The sequence below is a fragment of the Musa acuminata genome, chromosome BXJ1-4 (genome assembly GCF_036884655.1).
Source record: "Musa acuminata AAA Group cultivar baxijiao chromosome BXJ1-4, Cavendish_Baxijiao_AAA, whole genome shotgun sequence".
NCBI classification, from domain to species: Eukaryota; Viridiplantae; Streptophyta; class Magnoliopsida; order Zingiberales; family Musaceae; genus Musa; species Musa acuminata.
In genome coordinates, this window is record NC_088330.1 from 11452763 (window position 1) to 11471891 (window position 19129).

General features: G+C 42.2%; 3 protein-coding genes across 3 annotated transcripts; all 3 read right to left on the bottom strand.

Annotated features, from left to right (window-relative positions):
* Positions 1-94: 94 nt before the first annotated feature.
* LOC135648857 (probable leucine-rich repeat receptor-like protein kinase At1g35710) lies at positions 95-4552 on the bottom strand. The gene is made up of 11 exons (XM_065166839.1): positions 4325-4552; positions 3607-3754; positions 3151-3222; positions 2344-2415; positions 1528-1599; positions 1296-1439; positions 959-1039; positions 812-883; positions 615-686; positions 447-518; positions 95-365 (listed from the first exon to the last, which is right to left on the bottom strand). The coding sequence occupies exons 1-11, from the start codon at positions 4404-4406 to the stop codon at positions 275-277; spliced, it is 978 nt and encodes a 325-aa protein (XP_065022911.1). The 5' UTR covers positions 4407-4552; the 3' UTR covers positions 95-274.
* A 774-nt stretch (positions 4553-5326) lies between these two features.
* LOC135648867 (UDP-glucose 6-dehydrogenase 4-like) lies at positions 5327-7794 on the bottom strand. The gene is made up of 2 exons (XM_065166848.1): positions 7634-7794; positions 5327-6938 (listed from the first exon to the last, which is right to left on the bottom strand). Exon 2 carries the CDS (start codon positions 6934-6936, stop codon positions 5494-5496), a length of 1443 nt encoding a protein of 480 aa, XP_065022920.1. The 5' UTR covers positions 6937-6938; positions 7634-7794; the 3' UTR covers positions 5327-5493.
* A 4060-nt stretch (positions 7795-11854) lies between these two features.
* LOC135672076 (UDP-glycosyltransferase 83A1-like) lies at positions 11855-13350 on the bottom strand. Its single transcript, XM_065180531.1, has 2 exons — positions 12873-13350; positions 11855-12771 (listed from the first exon to the last, which is right to left on the bottom strand). The coding sequence occupies exons 1-2, from the start codon at positions 13348-13350 to the stop codon at positions 11855-11857; spliced, it is 1395 nt and encodes a 464-aa protein (XP_065036603.1).
* Between the last annotated feature and the right edge of the window lie 5779 nt (positions 13351-19129).

Here is a 19129-nt window from a genome sequence, read left to right on the forward strand (position 1 = left end):
ATCTTGGTCGAGGCCTCGTAGCATATGCAACTTGTTTCAGGACTTCAGATCACACTTACAGTTGTGATCACGTAGTAGAAAGCAAAAGCAGAAGTAGACAGCATAAATGATTCTTTCCATTTTTCTCTATAAAGAAATGATAAAGTTGCTCAAGTCTCTCAAGGTAAATAGAAACATTAGATATCTGACTCTAGGAAGATTTTCCATATAGCATAGTTAATTCCACATGTTTCTGAGTAAGATACTATGTAAGGATGGATCAAACTGGAGCTGGCTAGAACAAGAATTCTGTGTCAGATAGATCAAGTATTTTGTGTGGACCCTTTTGCTTTGTACCAGACTTGAATAGATTTCCTTCAACATACCTGCATCGGACTTGTTCTTAAGAAACAAAGAAACAACAGCTATCTATGCTGTCGAGAGGAAGCATTTTAGTAAAAGCTTACATCTCTTTCAAGAAAGGGTGCTTGTATAATCCATTTGGGATCTTCCCAGTAAATGCATTGTGGTCCAGGTACCTAAAAGATGTATTGATAGATGATACCACAAACAAAAGTTTGTTTTCATGAGATGGTACATTCTTCAATTGAAGAGATTTTAGATAGTAAACTCACAAGCAGGTCAATCTGGGAATTTCCATGAGCTTGGGAGTTATTTGTCCACTCAACTTGTTGTATGATAAATACCTACAAACACATATATAGAATAAACAAATAGATAGAATCCTCAAAAATCTTGGTGCTAGGTTAAATTGGATGTCGTAAAAAAAAACATTTGAGTGTGAAATTTCATTCAATATGGCAAAACTTACAGTATCTCCAGGTTGGTCAAATTTGAAATTTGATCAGGCAATTCTCCACTTAGTTGGTTATCGTTCAGGTACCTATATCAACAAATAGTATCCAAAAAGAGTCTCAGAGTAATAAACAAATAATATGAAAGAAGGCTAGGAACTTACAAGTTGCGGAGAGATGGAAAACCATCTCCATTTTGGATGAAATCGGCCAAAGTTCCCGTCAAGTGGTTGCCACTAACATCACTAGAAATAGATACATTGTTAGGAAATTTCTATATGTTTGATCTTGGAAGTTTGCTACCAAAATTATCACAAAATGATAAACAAAGAATCTGAAAAGAGAGTTATCACATAAATCCAGACCGCTAAATGATCCCTTATAGGTTTGAGGGTATTTATTTAACAGCAAACATGCATGAACAACAGCTGCATATCCAGAAACAGACAACAGACATGCACAGGAGAGAGAGAGAGAGAGAGAGAGAGAGAGAAACAATACAGGTGTCGTAAGTTCTTTAGTTTCCCTAATTCTGGGGGAATTTTTCCAGTCAAACGATTCTCGTGGAGATAAAGATAACGAAGTTCTGGTAGATTTGCAAGCTCTACAGGAATTTCACCCTTGAAATGATTGAAACTCAGGTACCTGCAAAGGTTTCAAAATGAAAAACACCAATATGAAAAAGCTTCTGAAAACTAACCATTATATGACAAATACACCTTTAAAAACTCACAAATGTGTCAGTTTCTTCAATTCACCAATTTCAGGAGGAATGACATCTTGCAACTTATTCCATCTCAGGTTCCTAAGATGCATCCAGATGAAAACAATAAAAACTATAAGTAATTAGTTGTCAGGTTATATAAGCTTTCCTCAAATGAAAATCCTCAAGAAGAGTTGCTGTCGCTTTGCCAGTCAAGGAACTCACAAAGGCAATGCTTGAAAGCAAGGTTCGCAATACCGTACCGTACCGGTATTTCGACCTGGGCTCGGTACCGGTACGATACGGTGTACTGAGCACTGTAGCACTGCTATAGTGCGGACCGGTACCGGGCGATCCGTGTACCGCTGGCCTGTCGGACCAGTACGTACCGCCCATACCGAGCGGTACGATTTGATATGACAGACACTGCTTGAAAGTACTACAGGGTTATTTTTTACAGAGTTACTGTCATTTTGAAAGATAAAGTTCATAATATTAGTGTTTCTAAATAAAAGTTTGCTCTCTAATTAGTCACCTAAGATAAACAACTTTTTTTCTTACAAAAAGTAGTCTCATTTCTAATCAAATTCAACCATATCATAATTTTTAAGATAAAACAGAATTAAATGGGGAACTATAAGCTTGTAAAAAGACAAACTCAGTATAAGCATAGCAACAAGGATTTTTAACTCAGTCCAATACTAGTTCTTGTTATCCAGACCTGTACAGTACATATATACTAATGGTATACCTACCTATACAGTCTGGTTCATTGAAAAAACAACAGAACAAAATACCGACCAATATCAGATTACAGGCTTCACCAAAAAACTCAGATGAACATACAGTATCGTGAGGTGCTTCAAACGTCCAATTTGAGGAGGGATGGGCCCTGTCAACTTGTTATTATGAAGATCCCTGACAGTAAAGTAGAGTTGAAAATTTTTGTTAAATGCACCGCAACATGTAGTTACAAGCTAATAATCTGGAAGCTGGTTTGTTAGTATAAAGCCATGATTTATAGGAAGCTCATAAAAAGCTAGTCATATGCTTTATTCTTCACATGCAAAGAGATAAAAACTAATGTAGACAACTTAGAGGAGCTAACAAATAAGTTGATTTCTTCTGTGGAGATAAACAATGCATTGCATAAGCTGTCAGCAGCTAATTATTATTTATCGACTTACAAGCAAGCTCGATCAACTGTAGCAGCATGTAATGATAAAAGTAACTGCTCTTTTATAAAGGAACCATATTCAGTAATGTTAGCATTTTCAAAGGATACCTGCAGAACGTGAACATGCATAGATTAATTGTTTGAAACAACAACGGAAGTGAGCACCCTATCTCTGTATGTTTCCTTTCTCATGAAAACTGATATACCAAGTCCATGATTAACATGATGCAAAGATTGCTGGCATATCCGTATACATTTGCTGTCCATTTCTTATTGAAAAATGACATACCAAGTCCATGTTTTATTCAGTATAACATGATGCAAGAATGCCGGCACATGGTCACATCATGATGTGAACTTGTGTTCACAGATGTAGCGTACAGAAAAAGCACCATGAAGAATACAACCAGCACTTGTTGCTATAAATATTCTGTAACTCATAAATTTGCAACTGATATTTCAGGGAGAGTTCTTACAGTCTTTTTAAGTCCAGGAGATTTGTTACTGCTATAGGAAAAGGGCCAACGATTGAAACTGCATAAACTTCCCTGCAAGTGTAGTAGGACCAATAGAACAATTTTAATGTTTAAAACCAGTATTTACTTCAGAAAATACAAGCTCTACATCAAAACTATATATTCAAAACCAATACCTTATCTAGAAGACAAAAGCTACAGATCAAATACGACTAAAAATAGCTTGTGATTTTATTTATATTTAAGCTTAAAACTATAACATTCATCTGCCAAGTCTTCCTAATAATGAGAGTAATCTACATAGAAATAGAATGCTCTGTTTGCGTCCAAATATCATAGACAACTCATTGAAAAGTCACTGATGTCGTTTCCCTCAGGCCACCGTTTTGGAAGCCTCAAAACTTCCAAGGTGCAAACGTAAGAAACATGATTAGTTGGGAAAGTATGGATACTTACAATTCTGTCACAACCCTGTAATCTCCTTGTTGGGAACATGTAACCCCTGACCACGGGGGAAGATTACCATCTCCACAGGGATCATCTCCCACCCATGCATAGACTACTCTCCATCCAAGTGAAGCCTTGATTTCATTCAATGCTTTCACTGCAAGGTATTCAGTGTAGAGCAATAAGAAGGCATCAATTACATCTTCACATTTTATTATGTTCTATACGAGGCATTTCAAATTTCTTATATGTCCAATCATGATAACATATACATGCCCCCTTTCCATCGAAGCTGTGTAAAAAAGCACCATCACTGTATGAGTCCCAACATCCTTCCCAATTCAGAAAACGCCAGTGTTCAGGTCAAGGTGTTGGGAGCAAACAACAAGGAAATGTCTTGGGCAAATTAAGCTTCTTCTCGTCCTAAATCAGAGTGCTGGTGAACTTTTAAAGAAAGAGGCACTGCACAATTCGTCGACGAGAAAAGGAATTGAGCTCAACAATAAGCGATAAAACCTAACTTGCTGCCCACATTTAGCGTGGAGGCGAACGATTGACCGAACCATGCCTACCAATTCTGGATCCTGGTAATGCGATCCACCAAGATTCCAACAAAAAGATGAGAGGAAAGCCACCGAATTACGAGCGATCTATCACGCCCAAAAGTGTCGAGAAACTATGCGATTCGAACCGGAAAAGAATAGGCTTGGCGGAAGAAGAGGAGTACCGTCTCTCTTCACGGTTTTACAGCGTCCTAGACCCAGGAGGAGGAAGAAGACGATCCACGACAAGGTCGAGGAGCTCGCCATGGAATATCTCTCGATCTCGACGACGTTCTACTACCGATCCCGGATGCGCGTGATAAAGGCCCTTACCTTGGCCACTTCACCTAGTGGATCTTCCACCACCCGGCGTTCGGCGTGAAACCACCAGTGGAAAGGGGGCAACTGCATATTTTCCGATAGAGATGGGCGTATATATAAAACCCAAGAGCAAACGTGTATTGCATAAAGGCCCTTTTCAAGTTTCTTATTGCAAATGAACCCGTTGCAACCTTCCATTATCCTCCTCCTATCCAGCAATAATTACAACGTGGATCTGCAATTTCTTCTCGGTTATCAATTGTTCTGCAGCTTGAAGACCAATCATTCTTAAATTTAGCTAACATTTCTTCTTCTCATTCATAATTATCTCATGCTTGTAAGAAATCAGCAATTCTACGGATTCAGAGTTTATGGTTCATAGGTGAATTTGATGCTTCAGCTTCAGAAAGATTGTTTATTACTTGCTTAATTTAGCTATTATGGCATACACAGTTCCTGCAAAGAAGCTGTGAAATATCATGCTCAGCAGCTGCAGTCTGCAAGTCTCGAGTGTGCGAACGCATGAGCTCGACACAAGACGGAGAAATGATCTGCTCTGTTCCAACTGATGCAGGTCGTACAACTTAGAAGAAGTCAGACTCAAAACCGTCACAAACAAAGTAAACCAATTCGAGATAAATGGCCTTTTCTTCGGGACACTCAAGTGAAATCTTGGGCAATGTCACTTCATTTTGTGAACGTGTTTCATAAGGTTATCAGAAAATTTTCATTTTGACTTAAGAATTATACACAATAATTGACTGTTTTAGAACCAACAATGATAGCAGTGCAGTGCAGTGCAGTCGATATGGATCCTAGAACAGAGGTCTCATCAAGTTATAGATAGATAGATAGATAGATCCATCTAATACAACTAGCAATGCTTTCATTTAATGCAACAAAAGACACTCCATTACAAAGTATAATAGGAAAGGATAAGACTGAAAATAATTGAGAAAAATACCCAATATGATAAGGCAATAATCATAAAGAAGTAAAATCAACATCATGATCCATGGTTGTCGTCTCCCAATCAGACCACAGCAGGCATGTCCTTGAGCCATGGATCCAGTGGCTTCCCAATCGAGTAAACGATGAATCCGATCTCCCTAAGCTCCTCGGGATCCACCACATTGCGCCCATCGAAGATGAAGGCAGGCTTCTGCATGCTCTCGTAGATCTTGGCGAAGTCCAGTTTTCGGAACTCATCCCACTCCGTCAGGATGCAGACTCCATGCGCCCCCTTGGTGGCCTCGTAGGCGTCCCAGGTCACGGACACCGCCTTCACGGCCGTCGGGCTCATCGGCTGGAGGTGGACGGGGTGATCCCAGTCGAACTTGTTCATCGCGAGATCACGTTGGATCTGGTCCTCCGTCACCTGGGGGTCGTAGATGCTGATCTTGGCCTTGTCGCCCAAAAGGCCCTTGCAGACGTCGATGGCCGGAGTCTCCCTTGTGTCGCCGGTGTCCTTCTTGAAGGCGAACCCGAGCACTGCGATCTTCTTGCCCGCCACGGTGTTGAACATGGAGGAAACCACCCGGTTCACGAACCTGCTTTTCTGGTAGTCATTGATCTTGATGACTTGCTTCCAGTAGTTGGCCACCTCCGGGAGGCCATTGCACTCGCAGATGTAGACCAGGTTGAGGATGTCCTTCTGGAAGCAGGAGCCACCGAATCCAACGCTTGCGTTCAGGAACTTGGGCCCGATCCTGCTGTCCTTCCCGACAGCGTAGGCCACCTCGGCCACATTGGCCCCTGTGGCCTCGCACAGCGCAGAAATGGCGTTCACCGATGAGATCCTCTGAGCTAGGAAGGCATTAGCCGCGAGCTTGGATAGCTCGGCAGACCACAAATTGGTGGTGAGGATTCTGTCCTCCGGAACCCAATTGGCGTAGACCTGTTTCAGAGCTTGGACGGCCTTCCGGCCCTCCGGGGTCTCCCGCCCGCCGATGAGCACTCTGTCAGGGTTGAACAGGTCCTGGATCGCCGTGCCCTCCGCAAGGAACTCCGGGTTGGAGAGGATCTGGTAGCGTATGCCTTTGCTGTTGTGGGTCAAGATCTTCTCGATGGCCTCTGCGGTCTTGACGGGCACGGTGGACTTCTCCACCACGATCTTGTCGGACTTGGCGACGTCAGCGATCATGCGAGCCGCGCTCTCCCAGTAGGTGAGGTCTGCAGCCTTGCCTGCGCCGAGGCCGCGGGTTTTGGTGGGGGTGTTCACGGAGACGAAGATGATGTCGGCTTCGCGGACGTGCTTCTCTATGTCCGTGCTAAAGAAGAGGTTCCTTCCTCGGCACTGCTTGACGACATCGTCGAGCCCCGGCTCGTAGATCGGGAGTTGATCGCTGTTCCATGCGGCGATACGGGCGACAGAGATGTCCACGACCACCACCTCGATGGCAGGGCATTTCAGAGCAATCACGGCCATGGTTGGGCCGCCGACGTAGCCGGCTCCGATGCAGCATATCTTCACCATGTCTGCGTTCGAGATTGTCCGAACAATATCAAGCGGTCAGAAGATGCAAAACACTGACGAATCTGAATCATTCATGACGTTGATTCTTCTGACAACATCAAGGCTTAAGAAAGGATACGAGTCGAGTGGCTGCAAACACTACAGATCTGCAACCAGCATAATGTCCGAGACTCAAAGCAACTAAAACTACGATTCCTTCTCATTCGAGTTCTTCAAAGAGTGTTCATAATGTAATTGAACTTTTGCAGCTATATCTATATATATTTTTTGTCTTAAGCTCAACTTCTCCAACCGGAAAGATGTTGAGAATCCATGATGAAAGGATAGATCAAGGTCAAATTTTGCCGGTTAACAAGCTTTTATCCCCAAACGAAAGCTACTCAAGCCGCAAAAAAAATTACATGTGGATCAAATCTGAAAAATCACAGTTGGAAATGCACCTTAAGATCTTAACAACTAAAACTGTCACATAACACCACTCGCAAAGTCTGAGAAATCTGAACTCTTTTTTTACTCATCATTCATTCTACAATTGTGAATTAGCAGCATGATACTGAAACAACTGTCGATCTAAAAGACTAACCGTAGCACATAACTAATCAAAGAGGACGCTTAGAAAGACCAGCGCAAACAGAGGACGATAGAAATCTATCAATCGAACCAGAGAGAAACACTTCATATCAGGTGAGAACATTACCTTCTCGGAACTTTCCTACAAGGAAGAGGCACAGGAACGGGAAGATCTGAGATCCTATGGCAGGATCACAGAGAGGAAGGAGAAAGAGGACTTCCCTGTGAAGAGAAAGGAAATGGTCTGCAGCTCCTTAAATACTAAAAAGAGGCCTTCCCCTTCTTTCTCATACTCCCATTGTGAGATCTAGTTCATTCTCCCTACCCTGAACTCACCACACAAAAAGTCAAAGAGGTAACACTGACATCGACTACTCCGCAAGCATCTCACGATCTACCAAACACGAACATTTTCTTATCACCGGATGGAAATATTGTACGTGTTCTGACGAAAAATTCTTGCATTAATTTAACTTCCAAACCGACAGAGAGAACGAAAGGGAAGGAAACAGTCAACTGTAGGATCGCATGTTCTCTATCACGAAACTCCAAAACAGACAGCATTAGGATTCAAATAACTAGTCCAGAGAACTGGAGGATCCAGATGTTTTACTGCGGTAGAATGAAGGAAGCAGGCAAATCAATACAATGACAGCAGAACAACCAAGTTCTCATAGGTCGCAATCTAAAATAACAGAGAACAAATCCAGGAAAGTCCACAACAACGACGTTCTTTTCTTCTCCGCATGTCAGACTTTTCCAAGTATCCTAAGTTTGCTTCTAAACCCACACCAGAATCGAAGCAGCACTTTTACTCTCATGTATTCTTTGAAATAGATAAGTAACAATCATCAAACTAGGATTAATAAACAGAAAGAACATACTTTGGTCGAATTTTTTGTGATCAAAATTTTCATTTTCTTTAAGAAAATTAAAGATGATCAGATCTGTGAGGAAACTTGAGAGATCAGGAAAGGCAAATGATTGTTGGTTGAGAGAAAGTTGGTGCGAGATGAAAGATGTTAAGCTGATCCATAGTTTAAGAAAAGGGTACTGACAGTGGGAGAGGAAGGTAGCAGACAACCTCATGCAATGGTACAACATACAGCAAAAAGAAGCAAGTGGATTTGATTATAACGTAGAAAACACTACAACAGAAACTGTAATGATAATGGATTAAAAAGAAAAGAAATCTTCACTCGATTTATTTTATCTATTTATTTATACTGATGTATCTATCGATTATTATGTATCGAATCACATCGACATAAATAGATTGTCTAAATAATTCGTCCATATTGAATATATTAAACAATATATCAATCTTTAAACGAAAAAGATAGAAAAAATATATTTCTTTTTGTTGGTAAGATTAGTTAACGCTTACTTGTACTTTTCTCCCTACTGCATCATCATCATCATCGTATGCCTAACTCCACTGCGTCTCACATAATAATGGAGATTGGCCGAATCCGTGGAATTCTTCAAGATAGAACACGGAGGAATTGTGGCTCACGACCTTTTCTGTGCATCTACCTGCACACATTCATATTTGTTCTCCTTTTTCTTGTGTGGAATTGATTGAAGTGATGGAAGCTGAATACCGGGTCAAACCTTCAAAGGTCTTGTCGATGTCGGTATGCGTCACATCAACATTATATTTGCATTTATAAGTATTACGCTTATCGAAAATTACGGATATCTTCCTCATACGTAACACAGTTAATTATTCGAGTTCGATCGATCACAATGGTGACTTGGGTTTTGGCTTGATTGAGTGATAAATGGGACCTGCAATATGCCTAATGAATGGCCGAAACAGAGATTCCACCATCTATAATCAATCATGAATTAGGGAAGATACCAAATCTCATCATAAAACCGGACTAATCATCAACTGTCTTCACCGAATGGGAAGGAACAAAACAAGCTCGATTAACACAGCTGTCTCGTGGACCCAAAAACGTTGAAGTTTCTTCGTCCATGTAGAATTGATAGAATGCACATTAATTTTTTAGTCATCTAACACGACTAAAATTCTTGGGAACCATAGATCAGGTAATGTGTCTCCATCGCCAAAATTGTCCGTTAAATATCTATTTTTGTTGTTGAATGACAATTAGAATCTATCAATGAACAAAAGTCTCTCGACGTTTTTCTTTTAATTCTCACGCATGATATGGTAAGTCCCAACAGGTAGATAAAAAGTTTTCATTAAATGCGTGAAAGGATCATAAGACTATTGTCTTCCTGATTGATTCAGGAAAATATTTAGGATTTCCAAGTACTGCAACTTTGGTTGCTTGTGAGCCGCTGCACATAAAGTTTTTTAGTTGGCTACCGATATCAGCTTTGCAGGCGGACAGCGGGCACTGTTCGATTCTGGGGGTGCATGGAATGTTGCAGGCACTGCGCCCACCACCTCCTCCTCCTCCGCCCACATGCTGCTCCCACCTCCTCCCCCACCCTTCCTCCATGTGCTCTCCGCCATGTCTCCCTCCCTCTCTGGTCCTGTGTCTTCCCGCCCCTTCCTCGCGGCAACGACGCGGATGTATCGCTGGCCACTGGCCACTGGCCACGCTCCCCATCTTCACATGCTCTCTGCTTCGTATCAAACCCCACCCACCGTCTCCTCCAAGTTTTAGCTGACCTCAGTACCCCCAAGCAAGCATCCTTTCCTCGTCCTTAATTATATATAAATACATAAGGTTTATTATATATCTTTTTTACTTAATGTCTTTGGTTACAAAAACTGTTAACACGCACGAGGTTGCAACCGTATACCGATATATATGTTATTGCTATAAAACTTGTGTAGCGGTTGCCGTAGCAGTAGTAACGCCCGCTATAACGAGTCCGCCATCAACGTAACGAGCCGTTGGATCGATATCCGATCACGCGTGCCACGGTCTCGAGGAAAGCGCGTAACGGGGCGAAGGAGCCGCTGACACCCACGTGGACCTGTCACGATGGTTACTGTTGCAAAAGGCGGGTTTGATCAAAGAAACGTTCTGAATCTGCACCCACTTAGTGTGCCCGCGGAAGGAGGTGGTCCCGTTCACGCTTCAGTTCAAGCCGCGTCGGCAGCGGTTTGCAGTGCGGTTTGAATGTAAAAATTGCCGGTGCGAAAACACAGCTGTTGCTTTTTACGTAACGGGGTATTTTGGGAATTGAGACACGTGAATGTTTCGGGCTCCCACGTGATCCGTGGCAGTACCGCCTATGGCTTTCTCATGTTTAACTTTTCCTCTTATACTTTGACCATATTCTTGTCTTTAATATACATGAATGCCATCGCTCCCTGTGCTGATTTCACTGACGTGGTGGTGGTGATATCGTAGTTATTGGAAGAAACAGGGGAACTTTGGTATGCGATTCAACACTTGAGCTTTGTTTCATGTTTCCTCCGTCCTGTCTCCATAAAATGAGTTGAAAGAGTCTCATTGCTTCCCATCTTCGGCGACCGCGTCTTCGACACCCTCTTCCCTGCCATGCCGACGAGCCTCGACCACAAGATCTCGAGACCTGTAGTAAGAATGAACAGGAGACGGCGGAGGAGGTTGCCGCTTCTAAAGCGCTCGAGGATATGCTACGATATCGATGGCAGGAGGAAGCAGAGCCCGGCAACGGCGGCGGTGGCGTCGGGGGCAGTGAAGGAGCGGCTTCAAGCGCTCAGGAAGCTTATACCGCGTAAAACCGACAGCGTGAAGGAGAAGGAGATGGCTACCGACAGGATATTCGAGGAGACGACGGAGTATATCCTTCTGCTGAGGGCCCAAGTCGAGGTTTTGAAGCTGTTGGTGGATTTCCATAGCCCCTGCACGGAGAAGAATGGCGGCATGCAGTGAGTGATGCGGTATATGTTGGAGAGTGAGAGTGAGAGCTAAAAGGATGGTTTTTTTGGATTGATCATGTCATTTTGCCGCGTCTTTTGTTATGTCTGTGTTGATTGTGGCTCTGGTCGATGAGGGGACAGCCAACTGAGAGATTCTTTTGCGATCTCCTTGTCCCAATGTTTAAGCTAGAACTAGCAAGGCATCAGTGCTCTTAAATTAGTGGAAACACTTTTTCTTTAGAAAAAAAGATAGAAAAAGAAGTTGGTAATACTTGTTCCCAAGATGGCTGTACACTTTCAATCGAGTAGTGCTATATAAGAACTTTGCAGTGTACTATTCCTAGTGACTCAATCCTCTTTAACGCAATGGGAGTACTTCTTGCGTGGGAGTATATATATATATATATATATATACTGTACATTTTATTGCATACACTGAACAGAGCAAGAGATGTGAAATCTTATTAAGTGAGGCTCAGTTTAGTCATTCAGACTGTTGTCGACAGTGCAAGTTCAAATTCGAAGGCTTTCCGGGCTTTCTTTCGTTGAGGTCTTCATGGCATCAACAAAAGCTTGAAGATTCTGAGAGGAAGACCCTCCTCTGCTAATGTTTATGTGGGCTATGTCCTTCATAAGTAATGCCTTTGATCTCATTTCCTCGTCCCTCAGCAGCTCCTCCACCTTCGATTTGATGCGTTCCTGTTTCACTATCCCATTCTCATCAGCCATCAACCTCAGACCCACCTTCCACACATCACATATGAAGCTTTCGTTGAGGAACTGGTCTGCGAAATATGGCCAGCACAGGAAAAGAACTCCATTGCTGATACCCTCCATGGTCGAGTTCCAGCCGCAGTGGGACAGGAAGCATCCTACGGATGGGTGAGCCAACACTCTGTGTTGAGGTGACCAGGCTACCATCCTCCCCCTTCCCGCGACACGGGTTTCGAAGCCAGGTGGGTAGGCATCATCGGATGCGGCGGTGAGGTCAGCCCTGACCACCCACAGGAACGGGCGGCCGGTCGCCTCGAGCCCCAGCGCGAGCTCTTGGAACTGGCGGCGGTCGAAGATGGTGAAGCTTCCGAAGGAAACGTAGATGACCGAACTGGGCGGCTGCTCATCGAGCCAGGACATGCAGGTGGTATCCTCGGGCCAGAAATGCCCTGCAGGTCTCCCTGGTCGCATGCCGGTGAGCAATGGCCCTACGGGGAGAATTCTTGGAGCACTGGCGAACACTGGTTCTTCAATCTCTTTGAAAGAGTTGCAGATGACGAACTCTGCAATCTCGATTGCTCGATTGTTGTCGAGTATGTAGTTGAACAGTGTTCGTTGGGTTCTACGATCGCCGATACAGTTCCAGACGAAGTGAGCTGTGTTCATGGGCGGCATGCCGGGACCGAGCTGGAACATCTCTTGCCTTGTTGCTGCTCCTGCACAGAATGGAACAGATTCTCTCAACTGCTCTGTAGTCGAGTAATAAATCACAGGTGAAATAGTAGCTTTCTTTCTCAGTTTGCAGACTAATTCTTACCCTCTGCATCGATGACACCTTTGGAGGTCAACTCCGGAATTCTGAGCAGTGTGGCCAGCAGCTGGGCTGACGCCGGCCAGAACGCAGCCGGCCGAAGACCCATCTTCTTCGCAATCTCAAGCGCCCATGCCATGCTCTCGTCGACTATCATGCATGTGATCCGGTCTCCTGCTTCACTGCTCTTCCGTATCAATTCCTCCAAACACAGCGGCATAGTCTTCATGAGACCTTCGGTTAGCCTCCCGAGATCATTTCGATCTTCTTCCTGGTCCAACCCATCGGGGACGGAAACCAGATTGATCTGCTCCATTGTGCTATCAATCTGTAAGGCGGCGACAACGCGATCATGATTGAACTGTGTGTTGACAAAGGTGATTCTGAAGCCACGATCCACCAAGCAATGCGAGAGTTCCATGAGGGGGATAACATGGCCTTGTGCTGGGTATGGCAGTACCAGTGCATGTGGCAATACCCCCATGTCAGCTCTGCTATCGCAGTTGTGCACTTCAGCCGTCACATATATTGCAGACAAATGACGATGGAATGGTATCTTATTCAAACAATTCGATACCTTTCCTGGTTTCTTGTTCCATATTTACCATGTCTTCATCGGATCTATAGTTATGTGATCGGTCTCATCGTACCGGCCGGCTGATGTGTTGACTTTCGTGTCATCTCAGATGCGCTAAGAACAAGAAGTTGGACGGAAGATTCAAAGAAGTGAAGTTGTCATCTTGCAGAAACAACACCACTAAGTTCATTACTTGAGGCGATGCAACTTATGTTTGGCTGCAAACAAGACAAACAGATGCAGCAATGACACATACGAATGCCTGTAACTCGGTAGTCTTTTCAAACATAATGCAACTGAGCATCTTGCTTTTATGGAAGGTGACACGGGTTTCTCGGTTTTATTCAGCCTGCAAAATCAGTATCCCTTTAAAAATTCTATCACGTGATAACTTCTGCTCCAAATCATCAACTTACCAACCTACACCCTAATAGTTAAAGAGCTGTAATATATATGAAACCTACACCCTAATAGTTAAAGAGCTATGATATATATGAAATATAAATTACTATCGAAACAAATGGATGGTTTAAAGTATGAAAAATTATTCTAATCACTTTATCAATGAATTGATGAAATAATTAGAATAATAATTTGATTCTTTTAAAACATCACAAATTAAAAAGTTTGATAAGTTAAAAAAAAAAGTAAAGATTTTTAGGTTTTAAACGTCAAAGTAAAAAAAAGCTTTATAAGTTTCAATGTTTATTCGAGAACCTAAAAACAAAACACTCACGTGAAAGATGATTATATTTCTGAAATTGTCTCTTTACAAAGGAAATCAACCTTGTTTATATAGGACAAATGTTAAGTTCAAAATGAATAAATTTATTAAATATATTAAATGATATTTATATTCTTAATTCATGAATGTAAACCATTCATGAATCTATCTTGAAATTCCCTTTGGCTAATCAAAAACACATGAATTTTTATTTTAATAAAATAAAACCCTAACTAAAATAAAATAAGCTCACAATTTCCAATATTGTGCAACATGACTGAATGATTTTTATTTTTCAAAATAAGCTAAAATTCGTCATTCTCTCGAGGTTGGACTTTCTCTTCATGATTTGGATTTATTTAAATCATGTTAATTATTTTAGACTCTTCTTATATCCATAAAATCTTGATCGAGTCTTGATCAGCTCGCTCCTTCCAAATGTCTTCCAATAAACACGTTAAGGCTTCTTTCATCCTTTTAGATTTAGCTTTTGTCATTGGTCCTCCTTGAATAGTTAAAGGGTCTTTGACAGAATTATGATTAACTTACTAATTCATCTCATTCCCCCTTTCATCGAAAGGATTCATCCTCAAATTAGTATCTTCTTCACATATATCAAATAAAGATAAATTAGAAACATCGAAGGTTGGATAAATATTGTTATACTCACTTGATAGTTTCAGCTTGCATGCATTATCATTGATTATTTGAATAACTTGAAATGGATCATCTCTTCTTGGCATTAATTTAAACTTCTTTTGGCTAGAAAATCTTTCCTTTCTTTGTACCCAAACTCAATCACTAATTTTAAATACTACTTGCTTTCGACCTTTGGTTTATTGTTTCTCATATTATAGAGTTTTCTTTTTAATTTATGTTCGGACTCTTTCATGCTTTGACAAAATCAGTTTTTTGCTTATCATCCAAATTAGTCTCTTCCAAAGGTAAAGATAGTAAATCCATATGAGTTAATAGATTGAACCTGTGCATAACTTCAAATGGGGAATGATTTGTTATAGCATGCACACTTCTGTTATAAGCAAACTCTATAGCAAACATTCTTCCCAATTTTTTTAATTTTTTTTGAATTATGGCTCTCAAAAGTGTTGATAAAGTTTGATTTACTATCTTCATTTGTCTATCTATTTGTGGATGACAAGTGGTTGAATACAACCTTATACCCAACTTGCTCTATAGTATTTTTCAAAAGTGGCTAAGGAACTTCACATCTCTATCACTTACAATTTCTTTGAAGAACAGTCCCACAACATATGTTATATCATCTATTTTATGGTAAGGAATGAAATATATCATCTTACTAAATTTGTCAACAGCAACAAAAATAGAATCTCTCTCTCATTTCAACTTAGGTAAACCCAAGATAAAAGCTAAGTATAGAAAGTGCTAGTCATAGATACCCTACAATCCAATTACATGAGTGATAACGCATGTGATATGATACACATTCTTTTTTCTTATTATATTTTGATATTTTATCACTTTATATTACTTATTACATATATATATATATATATATATATATATATATATATATATATATATATATATATATATATATATATATATATATATATATATATATATATATTGTGATGTCCATGGATTTGTACAATGTGAATCGGATCATTATGAGATCACGATAATGAGATTGATTCACCTTTAAACACAAACCCTAAAGAATCCTAGTCATATGTTACTTGAGAGGGATATCGAGATAACCAGACAGACTAGTGTGCTATATACCTGTCCATATGATGGAGGCAGCTGGTCTCATAGCTGCCCATATGGGGACACTAATGATACAGTGCATGTGCTCATTGGAGAATGAGTTCACTGATTGATCCACTTACGAAATGTTGGATGGTTGATAATACCTCATTATCAAATAGCGATTCTATCATCCTAGTAATATATCTGGTCCTTAGACTTGAGACACCAAGGATGTCCTATATGAGCACTCCACTCTTTGATACCAAACTTATAGGTTTGAAAATTTCAGATCTAGTACAACCGATCATTGGGAATGGTAACCAACCTTACGAGGGCTTTTAAGTGTCGATAGAGGATCATTCGCTCTCGATATCATGAGAGGAATATCTTGTGTATTTTTGTTTAAACAAATCCTTAGCCAAGGTCATTTGGATTGAGAGAGAAAGAGTTTTTCGAGAGAATCCGATTAGAGCGAGACTCAAAGAGAAACTGAATAGGCCTGATAGTACCATGCATAGTATATAGTTTTTGAGATATTATATAGATGAGAGACTATAAGCACACGGTAACTGAGGATGGATAGGTCAAAAGGATTGGATTCCCCTATATCGTTTGGAGACTGCGGCGTAGTGGCCTAGTACATCCGTAGTCGATGAGTCGAGTGAATTATTATGAAGATAATAATTCACTGAACTAGAAGTAATTCTAACAGATATGACTCATGACCAACTCGATATTGGGTCTAAAGGGTCATACACATATAGTAGGTGTTGCGATGAGTAGATGTTCGAATTTGAGATATCCGTTGGAGCCTCTATCTTATGGGATATCCAATAAGCCCTTGAATTATTAGATCCTATGGATAAGATCCAATAAGAGCTAATAAGAGATTATTGGGTAGAGACCTACTAATCTAAGAGGCTTGAGTAATTGGATGGTGATCTAATACTCAATAGGGCATGATCCATTATGGTTAACTAGGGGCTTTTATAAATAGGAGGGAACTAAAGGTCCATAAGTTTTGGCTTCTTGATTGTCATCTCCTATTCTCCTTTCCCCTTTTTCTCCTTAAATAGTAAGTGTAGACATTTGAGGAGCATCGCCATAGCCCTACTGTATGGATCACCATTAGAGAGGAAGACGCTTAACCTCCTTCGTCATCTCCAACGGATTTATAGGAATTTAGGGATATATGATCTCCCTAGGTAAAACACAACTATATTTCTAACATGCATTTTTTGATTTTACGGATTTTACGCACCAATCTTTGCACAACGATGAACACTTATTCGGAAATTTAGGTTTTTATTTTTTATTCTTTCGCTGCGCATATGATGTCGCCCCTAGATTTCCCGAGGGCTATCATCGCCGACAACAGAACCCAGTTCAACAATAATAAATTCAAGACATACTGCTAGTCATACGAGATCTAGTTGAAATTCAGCTCGGTCGCACATCCCCAAACCAACGATCAGACCGAGGTGATAAACCGAGCAATAATTGAAGGTCTAAAGAGGAGAATCACAAGCGTGTGTGGGGCCTAGGTGGACGAGCTCCCCAACGTCCTATGGGCAATGCGAACGACCCCCAAAACCGCCTCGGGGGAGTCCCCGTTCAGCCTGATGTTCAGGACTGAAGCGGTTCTTTCGCCCGAGATGGTGTTCCCAACCTTATGCACCTCCAACTATGAGCGAGAGTACTCAAAGGAGGGGCTGTGGGCTAACTTGGGCTTCCTTGAGGAAAGAAGAGCCGAGGCACACCTGCGCGCCCTGGCATACAATAAAGCGACCACTCGAATATACAACCGGAGGGTCTGTCCGTGGTCGATTCAGGTCAGGGACCTCATCCTCCGAAAAGCAAAAGTCAACAACCTGGCCCAAGCAAGGGGAAAACTTGCATCCAACTGGGAAGGCCGCTACCGAGTCTACGATGTGGTACGGGAAGGCACCTACCGGCTTGAAATAATAGAGGGAAGCCCCCTCCCAAGGACGTGGAATGTCGTGAACCTAAAGAAATTCTACCCTTGAGGGGGGAGGAGTTGATTAGGATGCAAGAAAGGTATGGGAGCCCGCATATACGTAGTCAAGGGAAAAGAATACGCCTGGGTTCTCAAAATGAAACCGCTTCTTGATTGAAAAGGATATACATACAGCGGTCGAGCAACCTAGGCCTGACTAGACAAAAGGAAAAAGAAGAGAAGACAAAACTCAAAAAAAAAAAAAAAAAAAAACAGGGGGATGCGGCCCCTAGCTCGAGGGAGGAGTCGGCGGCCCATTGTCAAAGGGGATGTTCGTCGGCATGTCGACGTTCTGGTCTGCAGGGTCCTTGGCAAACGGGTCTGATTCCAGGTCCAGGTCTGAGAACTTTACCCAGAAATGAGCACAGGCCACTCGGAACTTGTACTCGCACATGACCCGACCTTACCTCACCAGGCCGCGCTCGAACCCTGGGGACGCCTTGTACCCGGCGATCGCTTCCTCCACCCTTCCAGACAACCTTAGCCACTCCTCCTCGAGCGCCTCCTCAGCGGCCAGGGTCGTTGCCTTGGCGGCCTCAACGTCCTAGGAAAGGGACATCAACTCGTCATCCAACGAACAGATGTGCGATCGACTTTCTTCAAGCTCGGCCTTCAAACAAGCCACTTCCATCGCCTCCGCACCCCCCTCGGCTCGTAGCTTCAGGTTCACCTTCCGGAGGGCGTCATCAAGGTCCATCTGATGCCCAATCACCCACTCGGTGTCAAGGACCCGATCGATCAGAGTCATCCCGTAGTGCAATCTCTATATAAAAGTCATTATCAACATCCACGAAGGAAGGATGCAAAGAAAAGAGGAAGGCCATCAATTACCCGAACGAGCGACTTGGCCACCCGCTCCACCAGCACCTTCGAGTCGGAGCTGTACAACTCCTTGGCCAATGAGGGGTGCAGTGCCCCTCGGACGAACTCCTGGGCGGTCTCTCCATCATCCTAGGGTTGGCTGTCGGCCTTCAGAGTCGACCACCGAGCGGCGTAAGGGGCTCCCGACTGCCCGACCAGAAGGTCGGCCATCAGTTGGGCCTGAAACTGCCCACCCTCGGGCAAGGAGAAGATTGAGGAACACATAATTTGTTTTCTTTAAAAAGAAAATCATCATGCTTGAAGAACTTGTCAAAACCCCTTTCGCACATGCTCCATGAACATTAGCAAAATTATGGTTAGAATTGTATAAATCTTTAATGTACTCAAAACCC

Coding starts and splice junctions, on each gene's coding strand:
- LOC135648857 (XM_065166839.1), bottom strand. CDS start 4,406: ATGGCGAGCTCCTCGACCTTGTCGTGGATCGTCTTCTTCCTCCTCCTG. Junction 1,600..2,343: donor TTGAAGCACCTCACGATACT/GTATGTTCATCT, acceptor GATGCATCTTAG/GAACCTGAGATGGAATAAGT. Junction 366..446: donor CACCCTTTCTTGAAAGAGAT/GTAAGCTTTTAC, acceptor AGTCCGATGCAG/GTATGTTGAAGGAAATCTAT.
- LOC135648867 (XM_065166848.1), bottom strand. CDS start 6,936: ATGGTGAAGATATGCTGCATCGGAGCCGGCTACGTCGGCGGCCCAACC.
- LOC135672076 (XM_065180531.1), bottom strand. CDS start 13,350: ATGGGGGTATTGCCACATGCACTGGTACTGCCATACCCAGCACAAGGC. Junction 12,772..12,872: donor AGGTGTCATCGATGCAGAGG/GTAAGAATTAGT, acceptor CATTCTGTGCAG/GAGCAGCAACAAGGCAAGAG.